General features: G+C 39.1%; 2 protein-coding genes across 5 annotated transcripts in view; one reads left to right on the top strand and one right to left on the bottom strand.

Moving 5' to 3' along the window:
- The window catches only part of MLLT10 (MLLT10 histone lysine methyltransferase DOT1L cofactor), a 121648-nt gene extending 117952 nt beyond the window's left edge, over positions 1-3696 (top strand). For 3 of the 4 annotated variants that reach the window (XM_059841946.1, XM_059841953.1, XM_059841960.1), the window contains one exon: positions 2051-3696. In XM_059841946.1, the coding sequence (XP_059697929.1) occupies positions 2051-2119 (69 nt within the window). In that variant the 3' untranslated portion in view covers positions 2120-3696. The remainder of the gene's footprint in view (positions 1-2050) is intronic. The other variant, XM_059841936.1, reaches the window with a different exon arrangement.
- Positions 3697-9449: 5753 nt separating this feature from the next.
- DNAJC1 (DnaJ heat shock protein family (Hsp40) member C1) overlaps positions 9450-21545 on the bottom strand; it is a 108077-nt gene continuing 95981 nt past the window's right edge. Inside the window, exons 10-12 of the mRNA XM_059841921.1 lie at positions 11815-11863; positions 10876-11354; positions 9450-9666 (exon numbers count right to left, since the gene is read on the bottom strand). Of these exons, the coding sequence (XP_059697904.1) occupies positions 9598-9666; positions 10876-11354; positions 11815-11863 (597 nt within the window). The 3' untranslated portion in view covers positions 9450-9597. The remainder of the gene's footprint in view (positions 9667-10875; positions 11355-11814; positions 11864-21545) is intronic.

The following is a 21545-nucleotide window of genomic DNA, read 5'->3' as shown; positions in this document are numbered from 1 at the left end:
ACCTCACTTTCCATGCAGTACCTCCAAGAGGTAACTAAAAGATGAGAAGCAGGTTATGTGCCTGTATTCACAAATCAAAGATGGTGGATTTTTTGTCTTTATTTTATTTTTCTTGAGCCTGGGACTGCACTTAAATGAAGCTCAGAAATGTGTGAACTTGTAGTCACACCAGACATGTCTGCTGCATACTGCTGCTTCTCTGGATCAGGACACCAATCCAGTGACCCTTGCCTTCCTCTTGTAATTACAACTGCAGTCCTCCTCATCCTACTTCTTCCCCAGTGTGTCCACTGTTTTGTGGATCATTCCTTTTATCACCTTAATGGTCAGTTTGTCTTGGCCAGGCCTCAGGCCCTGTGGAGCTGTGGGGATTAGCTGATGGCTTGAGAGGTGAGGAGCCCATTGCAGGGAAGGTGGAATCTGAGTTAAGAGAATGTGCTGTGTGCATCTTGGTGCTGGCCTAGGAAAATGAGGCGGTGCATTGGGATGCTGAGAGGCTCTTCTGTTTCATCGAGTAATAAAACCTCTCCTGGACAGATAAAGAAACAAGACACATTTTTCTGGTAAAGATGTTCCATTATCTTCAGTATTTGTCCATAGTCTCCATCCCCAAGACAAGAATTCTTTATTCAAGAATTCAGAGAATAGGCTTCATTCTTTAAGGGTCCTACAATTAAGATAAAAGGATAAAGGAAGGAGCATATGAAACTTGGAAAAACAAAGGATGAATAGAACAGGAAGACAGAAAGTTTCAGCATTCCTTGGAGAAGACAGCAAGTGGTAGTGGTAGAGAAGAGCGAGCAGCTTGTCTGCAAGAGCAGGTGGGGAGAGTCTGGGCTAAATATGAGTCCCCTCTCTGCTCCCCACTCCCAAATCCTCTGGTTACTTTAGGATCACTGTGGTGGAGGCCTTGGGCTGGGCTCCTGTGTAGCTCGGGCTACTTACTTCCAGGTAGTACGCACTTCCAGACACAAACCACATAAATGATGAGTTTTCAAGATGATTTTTCCTGGAAACAGCTTCCTTCCATTCAAAATTGTGAGCACTTCCTTTTGTTCAGCTTTGTGCTGTGGGCAGTTGTAATGTCAGAGCTGTGAATGGTCACTGACTGTCACAGCAAACGTGCTGGCACAGGGCTTACCTCCTGGCCTTGCCTGGAAATGTTCACAGTTTGTTCTCATTTGTTTAAAAAGGATCTCCCCTCATTTTCCAAAAATTAGTAGTGAATAGAATTGAGACCCCTATACATCCAAACAAAATATTCTATGTGATGTTATTTTGATTTTTTAAATGGCCATTACTAGGTCTGTACAGTGCAGTGTATTTTTACAAATACACCATTACAGTTTTTTATGTTAACAGTTAGCTGTAAATAATTCCAAGAAATTTCAGAACATCTTTTGAACAAAAGTCCTTACCAAAAATTTCTTTTGAAATTGATTTTGTATTTTTTTATGGCTAGAACTGAGACAAGTTGCATAGGTTGCTGAACTGTTTTTAACAAATTCTCTATTTGCCAGAGTTCAGCTGTTTTAATTTCATTTGCAGTTGAAACAGGTTTTCAGAAATTTCTGAATGCTCAGTGAATGAGATTTTTGCTCAGTCCTGTTCAATACTTGCAGGAAATGTCTTTGTAGCAATATATGAAAGAAAGAATTGTGATGGGGCAAATTGGAAATTGTATTTCTTCGGATGGAGAAGTGCAGATTTCAGCCCTCTCCAGTGGGAAAATGTAGCAGAGGTCACCTGGTGTTTCTGTTGGCCATCTTGCAGTTTCACAGCCAGAAACAGCCACTCTTGTTGGAAGAAAAGTAGGAGAGTTGATGTTTTCTAATGCTGCGTGGCATGACTTCAGCATTAGTTGCTTCAGTACAGGACTGCTTCTTTATTCTTCTTTCTTCCCACTTTTCATTCTGTAGTACATTTACAATATTTTTACAATGCAGCAGTTACTATTTAGATGGCTCTAGTGAATGTACCTCAGCTGCTTTGTCATCTTTGTGAATTGAATTTTACTTAGCTTTGTATGTTATAATCTGATTTTTAGAAGTATTTTCTTTTACACAGAGGCTCAATGATAAAACTGGACCAGTTGCATCAGAGAAGAGTTGACATTTGAATGACACTTGAGCCCTGCGCGTCCTGCTGTTCTAGCACTTCATGTGGCTGCAAACCCTGGGTTCCCTTTCTGCAGATTGAAAAAGAGCAACAAGGAACTCTTACTGCACAGCAAGAGGTTAATAATTTTCATAAGGATATTTTTGGTAGGCTTTCATTTGCTTTCTTGTTGCACTAAAATGGATATACTTTTTAATGTCTCTGACTGTGAAGTAGATAAAACTCTGCAAATCATAATTATTTTGTCAATATGATGGTACTAAGTACGAATTCAGCAATGGAAGAACATACACACTTTACTCTTCAGTCCTAATCTCACAGATTTAAAGGCTATAAACTGTTTGCAGTGATGTATTGCTTTGGTTTCAGAGCAGTAGTTTTAACAGTCCAACCCCAGCCCATCTGAACTGCTGCTGCAGTTAGAATAGATCCTTTTAGACTGAGCTTGTAATGGCAGCTGGAACTTGCTGTTCATAGTTTCTTTTTTTTTACACACCTGTTTTGGAAACTGACTCATAAAGGAATTGACTTCTGAACTTTTTATTCCTTTAAATTCCTGTTGTTGTACAGTCGGAGTTTTTCTTGAATAAGAATTATGGTATGGAATCCAAAGTTTATTAATTTTGGTGTAGGTTTTAGAGTTTTGAGGTTTTTAAAGGAACCAGTTTGGTTCCAGTGACAAAATTTTCTTACCAGATGAGAAGGCCACACTGGAAGAAGTTTGTGTAGTGTTTGGCCTAAACCAAGTGCCTGTTGCTACCTCCATTTTGTTGAAATGGCTGCAAACAGCTGATCATGCACTAGAGGTGTCCTTGTTAGCAGCGGGAATACTCTGTCTTGCACCAGCAGCCTTGTTCTGCCTTTCCTAGAGGTGTTTATACCACTGTAGAGAGCTCAGGCAGATTGTTACCTGGGTCACTTTTCACTAATAAATTACCAAAAAAGTGAGTTATCATTTCCCACTAAAATTTCCCAGTGGGTGAAACGGGTGAACTTGTGTTACAACACTTTGGGCAGTTGCTGATCTCATGGTGAGTCTATGCAGGGTGGTGAAGGACAGTTTAAATGGGGGTAATGACCACTAATCAAGAGTGAGGTGGGAATTATTAGCAGAAAAGACCCAGCTGTAATTAGACCTCCACTGTGTACTTATTTGGAAGAACATGTTAATTCTGCAATATGTTTCTTAGTTAAACATTGCACAGTTCTTACCTCATTTCTGTAAATAAAGTTTTGTGAATCTGTTTTGTATTGTGAAGAATTCATAAGAAAACATTGATATTTTGATTTGTAATATTTCTAATTAGTAGATTTAATTGAAAAAGTAAAAAATAATTTATTTTTATATGTTCTGGGGAATTTTTTAAAAATGTCACAAATCACTTTTGTAGATACTTTACAAAAGTAAACCAGTGGTTTATTTTACTTACTCGCCCCACTGGTAGATATTCTGTAACAATTTGTACAAAAGGTAAGATGGAAATGTGCTGTTATTTTGACTAGATGTAAAATTCCAAGTGTATGAAAAGATATGTACAAAGCTTTTGTTAATAAACTTGAATAATGTTTATCATTGTATATGACTTGTGAATGTGAGTCTTTTAGAAGAAAGGCATATTTCTGTTAACATGACATGAGAGGATCAGTTTGATTTGCACAAGGCTACTAAATTTTATTACAAAAAGTTTCAAAAAATATTTTTCATGTTCATTTTTCCTTTCAAGTCACAGTGACATAGCTGAAAAACTGGCCAGGGGTATTTCTGCTTACTGGACAGGTATTTCTGCCTGTTGCAGCCCTGGGGCTGATGTCAGATTTTGCTTTCACCCTTCCAAGAGCAATGACTGTACTCAGAGGAGCCGTGGCCGCTGTCCCACGGCTCCTGTTTGTTCTCAGTGGGGAGGGGAGAGTTCCTTACCTGCACTGTGCCTGGGTGAGGGGAGGAGGCTGAGGTTGTTGCTGTAACCTTTGAACTGTACTTTCTGTAAAACCAGCACAGTGCTGTTTTCCTTGAATTTTGTTCACTGTCCATGGGAAGGTTGGTAAATAGCTAAACTCCTGGTTTTTATTTCCCAGGAAGCAAAGAGAACGTGACCATTCCTGTACAATCACTTGAAGATAAAATGTGAGGGGTTGTGCTCATCAGAGGGTGACAGACAAGAGCTGCATTGTGGCTTCCTCAGTTTTTAGCCCCTATCTAGTCAGAGGCATCCTGAGGCTCAGGGCAGTTTCTGGGACAAGCAGCGGGAAGATGGTGTTGCTGCTGCCTGTGCCATTTGAATGTTGTCCCATCTGCTCAAAGCCCCTGTATTGAATAGGTTTGTTTTCCAATGGGGATGACTGGAGCCCTGAAAGAAGACTGGAATATAAATAAGCTCAGAAGTAACAGTAGGGAAACGTGAAACAGGACCTGGCACAGCAAAGGGGCGGCATTGCCCTAGGACTTCCCCAGGACTAGAAAATCCTCCTGACATTTTGGGGGTAGTTGATGAATGTTTTATACTTTTAAGGTGAAGAGGTTCAGAAGATTTCATCATTTCTACTGATTAAGCCTGTACAAGGGCCAGAGCTCAGGAGCTGTCAGTGTTCTGGCCCTGTTGAGCTCTGGCTGTTGGTCAGTGCTGAGAGGGGAGATGACAGAGCATGGAAGTTATACTCGGTATGCCAGACCCGGAGGGGAGGGGGAAGAAAAGCCCAATCTGCCCCTGCTCCCTGCACAAGGCCTCTAGGGAATCCTGAGTGCCATTTCTCCTGGAGCCATGGACTGCTGATTTATTCATGGACCTAAACCAAAGCCAAAAACCCTTAGGCAATATAAGTCACCTTGCTCCAATTGGAGCATACCATAGGAATCAGTAAAATTGCTACATCCCGCCTTTCCTTGTGTATTATTTCTGCTATTGGAGGGATGGCATGAACTCTGGTACCTGTCTCCTACTAAGAGAAATGTGAAATACTTGTGAAATTGTCAAAAGAGATTGGTGCCAGAAACCCAGAATAGCAATGGGTGGTTTGCAGTACCACAGTCCTGGTGCGCCAACAGCAACAGCAAGGAAATAATGAAAAGGACAGTTCTGACATCCAAACAAAAAATTCAATTCAGCAGCTCTTCAAAGAAAGAGACCACATCAAAGCCAAGTTCACATGAGGGCCAGATGCCGTCAAAACCAACCTTGTTTCAATGACTTCTCAGGTCCTGACATGAAAGATGATGGTGTGTGGCTGATTTGGCACCAGTTCAGTAAAGCCCACAGTGCCGTCCTGTGGAATGCCTTGGATGACAAAGCAGCCCAGGCCCCTCCACAGGTCCCTGGCAGCCAAGCTGCTGAGCTCTCCACGTGTGCTGGGAACTGCCCTGGGCTCAGTGTCACGAAAGCAAGCACAGACTAAGGGTGCTGCATTCAGACGATTTTTTACCAAAACCCCACTTAACTCACAGCAATGACAACAAACCTTACGGCTTACAGAAGGCAACTAATTCTGGACAGCCTACATCTGAAATCCTGCTTTTATCAATTTTATCCATTCAGGTTGTGTTAGCAGGAGCAATTTATTCAGCAGTAGCACTGCTGTGACATTTAAACTGACCAGTTTTCTTCATGCCTGTTTTTCATAAGCTGCTCTAAAATCTTACTGTTGGGTCTGCCTAAAGGAGAACTCTTCACCATTTCTGTTGTTTTCAGGCCCCATCATCTCACAAAGAGGTCACAGTGCAAAATCTTTCCTGAAACTTTTTTTTTTTAATTCGTTCAAACACTGAGAACTATAAAGTTGAGAGTAATATAGTCCAAACATCTACATTTACAAAAGGACAATGCAGAAGAGCATCTGCTGGTCTTTCCTCTAGAACCAAAGAGCCTAAATGAGAGCACCTCCCAGCATCCCAGTCATATTCTACTTGTGTATGGATGTCAGGATCCTCTAGCTTGGCATTGGACTTTATCCTCAGCATGGTAAGGGAATATTGCCCTCCCTGTCTCATCTGCTCCAAACAACTCCTTTCCATAGTGTTCTGCCCATGCCATCAGCAGAGATGAGCAAAGACATTAAAAGTGGGCTCAGATTGAACACATTTAGGTGGAAGTCAGAGTGTAGAACCTACAGCACAGACTGTCTCTAGGACTGAAACAAAGTTATGGTGCAAAAGCACTGCTGAGCTACAGCTCAAAACTGCCCAGGAAAGAAAATGCATTTTGCTAGCAGACAAATATTTACTTAAAGGAAATCTGCTAAATTATGTGCAAGAACAAAAGTTGGAAGAAGTTGGTTGAAACCCAAGTCCTGAGTGACCTTGATTTTCATGGGAAGTTTAAAAAAAACAAGCTCTGGTAGTGGGTAACAGACCCATGAGAAAACAAAGCCTGACTAAAGTCTTCCACTTCTCTGATGAGCATCATGTCTGAACTCAGTCACCATAAAGGCACTGATAAATGGGCTGTGTCATCATCCACAAAACACCTGGCAATGCAGAGAGGACCCAGAGAGGCTCTGAAGGTGTTGGAGTGTTGGACTCTTTCCCAGGTCTCCTTCCTCCCTACTGCCAAACACTAGAGCTAAAGCTAGCGATGGGCCAACTCCCTTGGCCCTTGAACTGAACATGAACATTCACTGGATGCACCCTGGACAAAGCCTTCACTACCCTGCTCTGTGAGGGATGGCTCCCAGATGGGATCTGGGCTGGGATCTGAGCAACTGGTTGCAGAGCTCAGATCCACTGGTATAGGGCACTGATGCACATTCCCCATCCCAGACTTTCAGTTCCAAAGGATCCACCAGTGCTATGTAAAACCTTCCCAGTTCTTCATGCTGAGACAGCTGGGCCTGTCACCAATCCCTGGTGTAGTGCCACTGTGCAAGAGGCCAGTGCATTTCTCCTACACAGCCAGCCTGCCTCTGCTTTCAGGAAGGTTCAGTGTTCAGGCAGTAAGGATGCAATCCATCCATTCCCTTCCATCCAGGCACAAGCAACATCTGTGATTAGACAGACAGGCACCACTTCAGGTATTCAACCTGACAAGTGTGACAACGTGGCATGTTCAATCTTTGCCCATCCTTAAACATCTTCCTTCAGGTACACTGGATTTGTCAGGAACATTGTTTTAAGTTTCTGGGTGTGAATGGTCTTACAGACAAAAAAAACAAACCAACCAACCAACCAACCAACCAACCAACCAACCAACCAACCAACCAACCAACCTTACCAGTTAGCAGTGCTCGTCCTTCTTCCTTTGACACCAGTGCAGAAAGGCTGTGGAGGAGGGAAGCAGAAGGGGTTGGGAGGCAGCCTGTGACTATTGCCCTGCACCCTGGGGATGTGCACAGGCTCCAGCAGGAGTTCACCCCCAGCTATAAAGGTGTCAAGAGTCCTCCCAAGTCCTTGTTACAGCTGCCACTGGATTTTTTTGCCCTGACACCTAACTCCAAACTGAGCCCATTGTTATTCTTCACAGCCACAGCAGATTTGTAACAGTTCCATATGGATCACATCAGGAAAACAGATCACCCAATTGCAAAGCTCTCTTGGACATACCTGGAAGATTTTTTTCTCTCTCTAGGCTTCTAGAGCAAATACCAACAATACCTTCCTAGCAAACCAGGCAATGCAAACACTGGATCATTCTCTCTCTTCTGGATGCTCTACATCTCAAAGTGAATCCACTGAACCAGGCACACCATTCCAGGTAAAGTCTTGTAAATCCAGAGTGGAAAAGAAAGACGATTCTTTCCTCCTCCCAGGCTAAACTCTTCCATTACTTGCTTTCTCTTTTAGAAACTGCAGAAATATTCCCATTACCAGTCTATTTTTTTCATGAACAGTACATCTCCATTTGCTCATATTCTACCCTAGCTCCACCCATTAATTTTCACCAATTCACTTCACCATTTTAGCAGCTTTTCTTTGCAGCCCTTTCAAATACCTTGCTTTCCATCTAGTCATCTCTCATTGAGTGTTCTGGATGACTAAAAGCTTTTGAAAGTTAAGTTTTCCTGATACCTCTTGAAAATACCTCACTTGATCTCACTAAGATTCTTCCTTCAAAGTAGCACAGAATTCCTGTTCCACTGATTAGCACCCAGATCACAGCTTCTAAATATCCCTAACTTTCAGTGCAGTTAAGCTGTGAAGTTCTCTGTGACACAAAAAAATTAAATGCATTCTTTTTTATCTGGCTATGTTTCCATAATATCATTATTTCTAGCAACTAAGATTTTTTTTTTATATGAGACAAAAAAAAAAGTGCTCCAATTGGAAGAGGAACACATATGGAACACTGTTACATTCCCTAAATACTTAGCCTTTAAAGTTTTATGGGAATGGGATGAAATGTTGTGAAGTGCTAATCTGACAGAAGGAGCACAATTGGCAGTTACTGGAGAAATCAGCAGTGGAAATGGCAGGAAGTTAACAGAGACTGTCAGCCACCAAATTTTGATTTTGAGTTCAGATACCTGACTTTCTGAGTTTTCATTTTGATTTTGTATTAAAACTCAAAAAATTTTCAGAATCCTGGTATTAAATCACAATTTGAATGGTAAATAATGCTTTAAAAAATGCAAGTCCTTAATGTTTCTTGCAACAGACTCTGATCACTGCTCTGATTTATGGCTGTCATTTACAGCCCGTTAAGTACCCTTTGTTCCAGCATTTTAAGCTTTTCACAATTTTGGAAAAGTTATACAAAATAAAATTACAAGTATGGAATAATTACCTATTTTTCAAATTACCCTTATTACCTATTTTTCAAATCGAATCCAGGGTATACAACGATCCCCAAAATGAGAACTCTTAGCCCAAGAATATTAGCCATTCTGTACTTAAAAAGTATTCCTGAAGTACCTTATCTCTTAATTTCTAATTAAAACATGAAGGCCTTTAGTGTTTTTACCCATTTCAACTTTACTGAATCAACCATGCTATCAAAAATCACTGCAGGGTTGGCAAAATAAGGTATTATATTGCAGGTGCATATAAATATATGTGGAAGTTAATATTAGAAATACTACTTATTTCAAAATATTACTAGATATTTATAAGAATAAGGTATTTATAAGCGTATGATCTTAGAAGTAGAGGTGCAAGAAAGCAAAATATATTTTGAGTTCAGTGTTTCATTACTCTCCTGCTTGCTTAACAGTTTCAGGTCGATTCTATCTTTAAAAACAAATGTAAGTTATTTGTATATCCACTGGCTGCAAACCTACCAGATTCAGTATGTGATTATCAGGGCGGGTTTCCTGCAGCTCTGCTCACTTTTAGACACTGTTATCACACATCTGCATAAGCAGCTCTTCAATACAAACACATCTTCATTCTTCAACACACAAACCAGTGAGATGGTATAAGATTTATTAATATTTTCTTTTACTAAGGCACATGACATATAGAAATACTGAGGTACAAAAATGCAGTTTCCTGCATATGAGATTTAAAACCCCATTTTGACAAAGATGAACTACATCTCTTCTTGCTCACAACATTCAGCTTTTAGCCATTTTTTTCTTTTGTACCAGTTCAACAAGCAACTTGTATCTTGCTATACACTCCTCCTGAAAGGAAACACAAAAGTGTTATTCAAAGGTTGATATTTTATTACTGCTTTAACTCTATACATGCTACTTTATTCTAGAAGAAGAGCTGTGTTCTGGGGGTTTTCTAGGGGTTTCTGTTTGTTTGGGTCTGGTTTTGTTTGTGTTTTTTGTTTTGTTTTTGTTTCTGTTTTTTTGTTTGGTTTTTTTGGTGGGGTTTTTGTTGGATTTTTTCTTGGTTGGTTGGTTGTTTTCTTGTTATTGTAAAGTTGCACACTGAATTTGAGAAGGAGATTCTACATCTAGTAAAGCAGGGATTAGAAAAATGAACTTGCAATTTACATTTCTTAGTGGCTCATTTATCTATTTGAAGAGCACACAAACTCAAGAAACAGCGACCAGTACTTCTTGACAATGACTGCAAGAGCAATTATGGAACAGCTGTATTGCAGTGTCTGCTTTGAACAGTTCCTCTGGTGTGAGCCACACTGCAGGCAGGTTAAGCCTAGCCTTCAAGGTCAGAAACACAGCACCTGTCAACACCAGAAACTGCAGAACAGCTTCCGAGCCAGAGAAACCCAAATCCTTCCCCAGGCATTTCCTGCTCCCTCGCTGTGTTTGGCACAAATATTACAGGGCTTTTCTGCAGCTACAATGGCTGAAGCAAGCAAACTAAACTATCACAACTATTAGGAAATCTAGTACACACCATCTATATCAATGACAATTATTGCTATTTTTAAAAATTATACTTACAAAAAAAACATTTGATAGATTATTGAGCATTTAACACTTGCAGATGAATTACTTATTTTGTTTGTTCATTAAGGTAGGTTGAGAAAGGTGTTGTGAACGTGTGAGCAAAGCAGCTCATCAATGTTTATTAACTTTGAATCAAAATTAGTTTTAAAATCTAATTTTGTCCTGCAATTCAAGATCTGAAAGGCAGAGGAGAGGTAGGTATTTTAAAATGAAACAGTAGTTATTTCAACAGTTTCTGTGTTAGATCAAACAAGCTGACATAAATGAAAAAATGTTTTAAATAAAGCAACAAACATGACAGTGATGCTCTTTAGGTCACCTGAGTCTGGACTGAGAGACCTCAGTCTCTCAGACCTACAGACAGGCCTCACCTTTCTATATGGGCCCTCATTCTTAAGGTCATCACAAACTGGTAGCAAATATGTTTCCCCTCAATTTATACCATAGTTCAGTCAAAACAAGTCATACCTTGCTTTTTCCAGGAACGCATTTTGCTATTTTATCCCAGCGATCTGATGTTCCCTTTGGATACTGCTGCAAGGCCATTTCAAGAAGTTTCTGTTGATTTTGAGTCCACGGTTCTTCTGGTGCACGACTTTTCTCTCTTCTTCTGCTTTCATCATCACTCTCTTCCTCTTGCTCAGTGTTATCAAAATCTTTCTGGCGTCTCCCTCTGCCCTTCTCTTCTGGTACCTCTTTTGTTGCCAGCAGATCCGTTTCAGGTGCTTTGACAATTTTTCGTCTTCGGTGTCTAGTTTCACTTGCTAGGGTCTCCTTTGGATCTGTCTGGGTATCCATCTGCTCTGATATAAGATTGTAGTTCCCCTCCTCCTCCACCTCCTCTTCCCTCTCTCTCTGGGTGATTATGTGATCCGGCAGATTCACGTTGACTTTGAAATTTTTGGAACTGTGTGCCAGCGTTTTAAGCTCCGAGAGCCTAATGATACCTGTTAGAAGCACTGCTGTTACACTTCTGAAAAAGTAAAACAAGCTCCACAAACAAGCAGGGAACTGTCCTCAAATTAAAGGTTCTCAGAATAGTGCAGAGTGGACAAAAAGCTCTTATGGACTGACAGCTTAAGAAAAAACTGAAAAATCAAGGCATTCACTTGATCATCAAGGTGTTTAACTTTGACAATTAGGGCTTATCTGATCTACAGGAAGTGCTACTAAATACCCACACTGATATAAACAAAGGGAGCAACCTGAACTAATGACCAAACCCCACAATAAATGGAATAAGAAAGGAATACATCCAGGAGGATGTAGCTAAAGGGAAATGTTCCCTCAGAATATCCAGCAGTTCTTTTTTCTCAAAGCAAGGCAAGGTTGCAAAAATCTCTCTGCAGAGCAAACTCTGAAAGGCACAGCTATCACCCAAACCCAGCCATTTTTAGAAGCACACACCTGGTGTATATGTAACAGAATCCTTCACCTGTTTGGCTTTCAGGGTAACCTGCATGAAAACAACAACAATGAAGGACTATTAAAAAATGTAATCATTTAGGCTATTGAAGAATTCATTATTAGCTTACCACAAAACACCTACATTGAAGACACAATAAATATGGTGAGGCTGTTCTTTAGCTGGCTTTGCTCATATGTGGAGTTCAAACTGACTTTAAGTAACTTTCTAGATTTTGTTCTTTCTAAATTATTGGCTCATTAAAATAATGTAAACAATGCTATACATTTCAATTACTATCACCATAATACATGACAGTTGATAATCAAATTTTATTTTCTTTCCTTGTTAAACCCTAATTTTCTGGCCTAAAAATACCACAAGGATAGGGGGAAAAGAACCAAATGAGTTATCTTCTATACATTAGTTTCTCAATACTGAACCAAAGAACAGAATGACCCACACAGGTCCAGATGATGGAGGACACAAGTGGACAGGCATGCAGTCCCCAAATGAAAGGTAACAGTTTGACTGCCAAAGATCAGCAAAGACACCTCCTAAGTTCTGGTACTGCAACAAAAGTTATTACTGATAGTCCAGAGGATAGAGAGCTGCTTGATTCAACCTCTCCATGTAAAATGAAATCTCTGTCCTGGGAGAAAAATAACACTAATTTTAGCATTTTTGGATTCAAATTTTGTTCTGTTTGTAAGCAACCAACCAACCTTTCTCCCCACCCAGAACAAGGAGCTTCCTCATCCCAAATTTTTAGACTTCAGATAACAAGCCAGGCTTCACTTAAGATTAAGAAAGATTCTTTAATTATTGAGCATCTTTGTTATAAAATGACCACAAAATTAAAGAATGGTTTGGGTTGAAAGGGGCCTTAAGGATCACGTGGTTCCAACCCTCCTGCCACACAGCACCTTCCACTGGACCAACCAAACCTTGAACACTTCCAGGCATCCATGACTTCTCTGGGCAACTTTTTCCAGTGGCCCACCACCCTCACTGAATAAAAATATCTTCCTAATATCTCATCTAAACCTACTTCCTGTCAGTTTAAAGCCACTACCCCTTGTCCTATCACTACAGGGACTTGTAAAAAGTCCCTCTCCAGCTCTCTTGTAGCTCCTTTTAGGTAGCAGCCTACAGCCCCAAATTCAGGTACCACAAAAAAAAAATCTTAAAATGTAGTACTCAAAGAATTATACAATCTTTTTAATTGCTGAAAATGTTTTATAAATACTAGATAGAAACTTCTTGTTTTTCTTTTTATCATGAGGACTTTATTAAAAAGCCAGAAATTAAAATCCAGTAGTCTGAACCACTCAAATGAAACTTAAAATGAGAACAGGCAAGATCCTGAATCAAACTTGCTACTACATGGGATGGGTTCCCTGTGTTCCCTGCTCTCTCAACCTGGGACCTCAGCTGTTAACATCCATTGAGTGTAAGGTGTGTGGCAGTGTGCTGCTCAGACCAAAAATAAAAAATACATCACTTACAAAGTCAGGAATTCCTCTGTGTGAGATTTGTGGGATTTAGCCACAATAGGAGTCATTTAGGCCTCCTGAGCCACAGCACAGACTTCTGCTGTTTTAGCTACCTAATGTTAACAATAACAATTATTCCCTACTCAGAGCAGCACTAGAGAGCAAACCTGCCAGAGGGTTGTAAAGCCATTTGCTGTGAGAAAAATTAAATATTAAGAGTCAGGATTTTTGTTCTATGACAAGATTTATAAGTGAGCACCCCAATAGTTAAAATACCTTGGTACCATCTGCTTCTAGTCTGGTCTCTTTGGTTCCTCCCACCCACCTTTCTGCCCACGAAATTGCAGCAGTTTGCTGTAAAAATAGGCTGGTGCTGGATCTCCTTAAGGAAATGACAGAAAGACTTAACAAGGCAAAGTGGTCTATTTTCCATACAAATTAAGCCTCATTTTCTGGGATGATTAAGTTCAAATGAAAACTCTGAACAATGAAATCCCAACTCTAATTAACCAAAACCTTTATCCAGAGGTAGACATCTGGCACAGAAAACTCCAGTTTCTACTGTTGCAGTACGATAAAGTTTTAATTGTTCAAAGAAAAATGTCAGAATACTGTAATATGAACAGATAATTTCAAGTGGCACTAACAGTTCTGGGACCTCCGTGATCCCAATTTTGAAACAATAGAAGGGATCTTCCTTGAAAAATATGATCCATTAATAGAAATTGCCTTCCTTAAAAAAATTATATTCTAAAATAATCAAAATTAAAATGTTTGTGTTTCCTTTTTAGCAGCGTCTCTACAGTACAATTTAAAAGGCTGAGAAAAACAGAAACCATTCTTGACTGCTGAACAGAATGGATCCTTGGTGGTGTCCTGCTATGCATCTCTTAAATAGAAATGATGTTATATAAACTGGATTATACTAGATTATTTTCAAAAGAGGGAGAAGAATTTGCCATGCAAACAAGTAGCTTTTAGAGCTTCCTGGAAGATTCATTGTAAATATGACAAGGCCCTATCTATCTCTGTGTATTCCAGAAAACTGTCTCTAAACCATTTTGCTATCTTTAAAGTAGGTCTGTCAGAGATTTACAGCCTGCTCATAAGGACACAAAGGCAGGAAAAAGAGAGCAGAAAAGATTCCTTGAATAAAACAGAGCAGAATGAATTGCCAGCGAAGACAGGTACCATGAGCTGCTGCCTCAGTGCCAACTGAGCTCAGTTTTCTCTCTGCTGAACCTCTGATGTTTTCAGAGGCCAGCATTTATAATTTTATCTTTCAAGCTGAGACTACACATGCAACACAAACTTTGCTTTGGCAGTGGTGCAAATCAGCTGAATTTCAGTTTCCTTTACGAGACAGGTGTCCCCAAATTCAGTTGGTGTATGTATCCCATCACAGATATAAATTTTGCTGCATATTACAGCTATTTGGACTGGAATCTAGACCATACCTCTCCATCTGACCAGTGAAGGATTTTGGCTTATTCCCAGATCCCAATTGCATTTAGTATTTCCCCTTACATGCAGAAAATTCAGGAGTAACAGTTTTTCCATAGGTTTTCTTATGTTGGCCAACTTCATTCATTACAGCATGGTGAAACCAAGTATTAAGTTACTCCATTCATCACATCTAATATTTCCAAGACTTTATCTTTGGAAGGCTTTAGGATATTTGTTAATGCTTTGATGGACTTTCAATTTGAACATGCACCAGGTAAGCTGGAAATAACAACTGTGTGTATGGTTTAGATACTGAAAATCTACCATTTCAAACATTGAACAAGCACTTGCAGTTGATGTAAGTTTGACAACTCATCAAGCTTCCCACAGCTTTACTATCATAATTTACAGGTTACAGGGGAAGATTATTTGTCTATTATTATTTTTGTCAGCTTTCTTCTTCACAGGGCAGTCCTTTTCCAGGTGCTATGTACAGTTTACTCCAGCTCTTTTCACTGAGAGTTCAGGTATCACTTATTTAGCCTTCAGATTTATGTGTCCATCAGCCTCAGCTGTCATTGGCATTCCAGATGCTGACACAGGGCAAGAATCGTTAACATGTCAGTATTAAACTGCTGAGGATTATTAGGAATCCAGCCTATGGAACATCTGAAATTGTATTTCAATTTGATCTGTTGGAGTTTAATCATTGTTCTTGCCACTCAAATCTGCAGACTTTTCTGTTGCCCATTCCTCCATGCTTTTTGACATCCTTAATACTGATTTAAATTTCCTCTCCAGGGGTGAATAGTGTTATTTACTAGCTGGTTCCTAACCGATTCATAAAAAATTCACTAAGTTATGCAACATAAATTGCTCCATTGCCTTCTCTGCTTAATTACTTATCATAGCTTGCTTATACGATATTCTTACTTTTTCATTAGCTGACAGATAATATACTTGGAGAAACTTATTCAAAGTATGAAGCAATTGTAGAATACTCTCTTGTAGTTATTACTGCTATTTGTTCCTGCATAATGCTTTAAAATTACAGTTTTCATGTATATTAAATTATGAGTTTTATCCTGACTGTGAGAAGGTGTGCTAAAAGCCTGCTGTTACTGACAATAGCTTTCACCAGAGTATTAGCCAGCCCCCTTAAGAAATCCTGGGTCTGGGGACACCTTAAATAATAAGGATCAAGACTGAAATTGATTTAAAACAGAAGACAGAAGATATCATATTCCTGCAAGTATTTGTACTGCTGAACAGACACACTGCATTATTTTACAGGAATCAACTTTAAATGTTGTAGTCCACCAGGGATAAGAGAAGTCACAAATAAAGTCAGGTAATATCATGCACAGTGAAACAGATTTCCTTAGACAGATAAAGATGACAAAAAAAACCTGGATGCAAGCAATCAAATTGCTGGAGTAGAAATCAAACTATCTTACTATGGGACCTACTGAAAGAAACCACAGGAACAATTTGCTTCTGAGAACTCCCTTCTGAACTCAGTTTCAATAGCTCTCCAGCTATAAAAAGATTCTATCAAAAGCAAGTGGGATTAGTGGGATGATTTTATGTGATGAAAGCCAGACAGAGCTGGTTTCCTCCTGTACTACTAACAATTAGTCCAGATCACAAAGACTAGTTGCTACTTAACAAGACACCTAGCAGTAAAAGCATTCCTCATCATGACCATCCAGATGTTAACTCTCTTATTACCCTGGACACCTGCCACCTCTTTCAGATGGGACAATTGATACTTCAGAGATATATAGGGAAAAAAAATCAGAATCAGCTTAAAAAACTCTCAGATGCATAGGCAAAAGCAAATTTTGTTATCACATGAATGAGAGGGTACTTTTCATCCTGCAGGGAAGGCAGACATAAAAAAAGCACAGAACTATGACACACCTAGAGGGAAAACCGTGTAAAGTCAGGTACAGTAATCCTACTGGTGCTAAACAGAGACACAGAACCCTTTAGCAGAAGATGAAGAGCAATTCTCCATTCTCATAGCAGCAGCCCACCAGCCTCAGCTGCACCCCCAGCCCAGCTCTGCAGGGCACACACCAATGTGCCACTAAACCTTCACCCTTTGCTGTCTCTGGGAATCTTCTGTGGGCCACAGCCTACCTTCTGTCTTCCTCTAGGACAGTATTGCGATTAGGATTGCAGCAGAAAGTCACAGAAGTACAAACCTCTTGGGTTCTAATGATATTTTAAGAAAATAATGTTGGGTTTTCAGCAGCACTATAACATCATCCCTGTTGCAAAGAAGGATGATGTTATGGTGCTGCTGAATACCGGAGAGTCTGGTAACATTTTCTGTTACTCACAGCATCTTCCTGAGCAGAAGTTCCATAAGTATTTAGTAAAGATGTAATGATTTCTCAGCATTAACTAACAAATTTGCTCTCCCAGTAGCAGTCTTCTGCACCCAGTTGTTATCTTCCTGCATGATCCCCATCTAGTTATGTCATGAAAAAAATGCCAAGATCTGTGTAATTATGGAAAAAATTATTGAGGAGACAGCCTGTGAGTACTTGAGGTTTCTATAAAGCAATAAGAAATTTCTTGAATCTTTAAGGCTAATTTGAGTTGTAAACACATTTTTTCTTACAAAGGAAAGCCAGATACAGAAGGATTTTAATGCCTTCGTGGCTTTGTCAAAATAGTAGGTTTTTACAGATCTAACCTTCCAGAACCAAACAGAATAAATTGCCTAATTTTAAGTTCTCCTCTTATAATCAAAATACTACCTGCTGTGCTGAATTTTCTTCCAGTCTAGACCTAAACAGCTTTTTTCATATTAGCCACAACTGTATCAAGCACTGTTTGACACAAGTCAAACAACAATAATGACCTATTCTTTTATTCCCATGTGACTCAAAATTTGTTGCTTTATACACTGACTTCCCTTTTAGACACTAAAAGAGCTTCTAAAATGGTTTTTCAGTTTTACCAGATTGTGGAAACTTCAAATCCTGAGACATTGAGCTAAATCATTCTCCATTTTCCAAGTATCCTCATTTGCAACTTACAAGACCACTTGAAATAAGTATTTCAAATCAGACGTACCTTTGTTTTGGCACTGCTTGCAACAGTTAGCTTAGTTGCAAAGTTCCCAAAAGTTCTTAGTGTTGCAAACTTCCCAAAAGTTGGTAATGCAACTAATCTCTCGCCACTGTGTAGGTTAAATTTGATACTAACACAGCAAATGAGTATTTTAAGGACAACATTCTTGAAAGAACTACAAAACATGTTATGAACTTAACTGAATTTGCTTAGAGCCACCAGTTGCAGCCAGCAACAATACAATTTTATTATGCTTATGGACTTTGAAGCCATGTGTGATTCTGAACTTTGCCACAGCAACAGAAATCCCCAAAACAACCGTAAGTTTTATTATGAGGCAGTTTAACATGTGGCCTGCAAAAAAGGCAAATTTGACCTAAATCGGCAGATGTAGAACTTACACCAGTTTAAGTCCCCAAACAGTTAATTTAAAGCAGCAAAAGAATTGCTCTTTTTCAAGAGACAAGAGGAAGAACTTTGCAACTAGACTTGTGATAATGCTGGAAACTTCATACTGTGCTTGTTGTTTGTCAGTTAAAATCCATGAGAGAGTCTTTAGCTCTATCCTACGGGCACTCATGCAGAAGAGGAGTTTGACTCAAATGCCCACTGCAAGAACTACTCGGACATCTTATTTTGTTACTGATGATGCAAAATGCATTACCTTTCTTGATTGTCAGAAATTTAAATTCTGCAAAGAAATTCAAACCCAGCTCACTGTGAGCTTTGTGAGACATTACATTAATTTATGCCACTCTATAAAAAGCTGCAGCATCACTGGCTTAACCCCTTCACAAGCCATCGTATGGACCAAAAATTGCTGTCCCACTGCCTTCTGAAAAAAAAAATTTTCCTTTAAGTGAAAAGAATGCTCTGGTCATGCTTTATGACACGAAAATCCATTTTGTTTATAAGGGGCATTGTTCTGCCCAATCTTGTAAAAATGGCAGGGACAACTGTAGGAGTGCACAGAATAAAACTGTACAGTGAGAGTGCTGTGAACAGCAACCACCTTTTCCTCCCTCCAAGTATCAAGAGAATCACTCTGGTGTGTCTGTGGGATTAGACAGGTGTTTTGAAGACTTCACTCTCAGATTGAGGGGTTTACATGACCTATATATTATCTAAACCCCATCCTAGATATTCATAACCTCTCTTGGACCTCGATCTAGGTCTTTATACTTCAATAAGCAACTGGAAGAACTATTGATTACATAAATATATGCAAACTGCTAAGGGTGAGTGTTTCAGAATATCCACAACTGGATTGCACTGTAACTGAGTTAACACAGACACAGTACACAAAATGAAATATAAAACAGTCTTAGGAAAACAGTTAATCTCCAGAAGCAAAAGACCTAATAAATTCATGAGCTTTTACATATGGACCATTTCTCATATAGATGTTTTCTTGTTGGCAAAGTAATGAGTTTGCATTTGTCAAAAATAAGAACTCTATTTTACAATGGCATATGAAGTGTAATAAGTATGAACCCACAGTCAGACTTACAGGCTGAAACTGTTGCTTGGGCATAAAAGAGATACCACAAAACATGCACCTACCCCCCCAAACCTTATCCTTTCAGGTTTCATGGTAATTCAGAATGTCTGCCACCTGGCTATTGTTTTGCTGTCTACCTCAGTGTTCTTCTATACAAGCAGCAAATCCCAATCAGTCTGTTTTTGCAACACAAATGCATGAGATTAGTGACTGCAGGAGCAAACAGAATCAGTTTAAATCCTGTAAGACAAGTGAATGATATTACTTCACAAGTATGAAATCTGAGATCTCTTTGCCTTTAATTTAAAAAACCTGTACCTAATAATCACATTAAAGTCTGTTTGGCATGCCAGACAGCTTTTACTTCCTCTATTATTTTTACAATTTGAACGTCCTTTGTAGTTACTGAAATTAATTTATGCCTTTCAGCAAATATTTTTTAAAAACTTTTTATCTATAAAGGTTGGTATTGTCAAGTACAATATACTTCTATAATTTCACATCTAAGTGCTTTTTCTCAATTTTTGAATTCAGCAAAAGCTGACAATCATTACTACAAATCTTCATAAGGCTTAGCATTTGTCAAATCAAACATTATCATTTTTGCAGAAATAATAGTATTGCAACTCCACTCCATTAATTATTTGTACTATGTTGTAGAGTGTTCACAGTGCTTAGGAAATTCAAACATAACTTTTTTATTTTGTTTTAAAAGGTCAATTATTTCCTTAAGTATTGGCAGACAGGAATGAGAACTAACCCTGGGGCAACAAATTCAGCAAGGAAAATGGGTCAAAGAACAGATGTTTGGAGGATGACAGAGAGCAGTGGTACAGGTAACCAGGTCAGCAGGCAGGAATCCTGATTAGAGTTAACTGAACTCCATTTCCCTTTCATAATCAAAATACTTGAAAACCTAATTTACAATAACAGCCAATTGCAATAAAAATGACTTAAAAAGCTGCAGAAGCTTTCAGTTGTGAAAGCATTAAGATTTCATTATACTAAGCCAGCTGAAAACCATCTTTATAAGAAAAGATTGCCAAATTCCCTATATGCACATACTGAAGTGACAATTAGCAATTTAAATAATTAAACATACTGATAAAGTGAGCACAACCTCATCTGTTTTGGGATGATCATTCACTGGCTGTGAAAAGATGTCTTTCCAAAGAGAGACAAGGTAAACATTTACCATGGCAGAAGTTAAAGTAGAAACCCTTCCTCCAGTATGTCTGTACCACAGCTACAAACCTACCCTTGCTCTGAGGAGAAAAGCACAGGAATATGCTGCAAAGACATTTATGCTGGCATCACATGAGGCAGCATAAACAGAAACAGTAGAGCTGCATGAGCTCAGGGGCACTACAGCATGCCTGTAGCTGTTCATTGCTGGAGTTTGGCTGGCACTTTCCCAGAAGCCCACATCACTTCTAGGGTGGATGTACTTGTTTGGACAGGGAATCTGGTAGACATACCCATATAATGGGCCTTACAGTAATCCTTATTTGGGCTGTGCTTTGGGAAATAACAATTAACAAACTAAGTATCTACAAAACACCAACTTGAATAGTGGTAGACAAGGAAAACACTGAAGGAACACTATTAGGAATTACTGAATTTAAGAAGTCAAGCTAATGTATATGCAGTGATTACTGACCAATTGCAGTGACTATCTGGCTAGTGTAATCACAGACCATATGAAGAGAAGGACCTAACCTCAGGCAGAACCACTGTATTGATGTTGTTTCTTGCAGATGTTTGTGTAACCTGTTTTTAAAGGCTCACAAATATGGAGACTCCACAGCAGCTTATTCCACTGCTTTATCACCTCCATTGTAATTCTTTGTCCTTCAGTGTCTGCAGCCTCTGATTAAATTTGAGGCAAAAACTTCTTGCCTTCTAAGACTAATGCAGTAGACAAGACCCTTCCTCATTTTGGTTTTCTTTTTATGCAGTTAATACTTACATTCTCAGGGTTGGGGTTTTTTTGGTTTTTTTTTGTTTTTTTTTTTTTTTAAAGTTCAGCGACATGAATTCCTTCATAATCTTTTCTTGTAGATAACATTTCAGGAACCTATTATTGTCATCTGGACTCTTGGTATCAAACCACATGTTTAAGTGCTATACTGAAAACTAGACACAAACTAAGGATGCAGTAAGTTAAAACAACACCATGAAGCTGTAAAGTTCAAAAAAGTCA

This window comes from Haemorhous mexicanus, chromosome 1 (assembly GCF_027477595.1).
Source record: "Haemorhous mexicanus isolate bHaeMex1 chromosome 1, bHaeMex1.pri, whole genome shotgun sequence".
Lineage (NCBI taxonomy): Eukaryota > Metazoa > Chordata > Aves > Passeriformes > Fringillidae > Haemorhous > Haemorhous mexicanus.
This window is presented reverse-complemented; position numbering and strand designations above follow the sequence as displayed.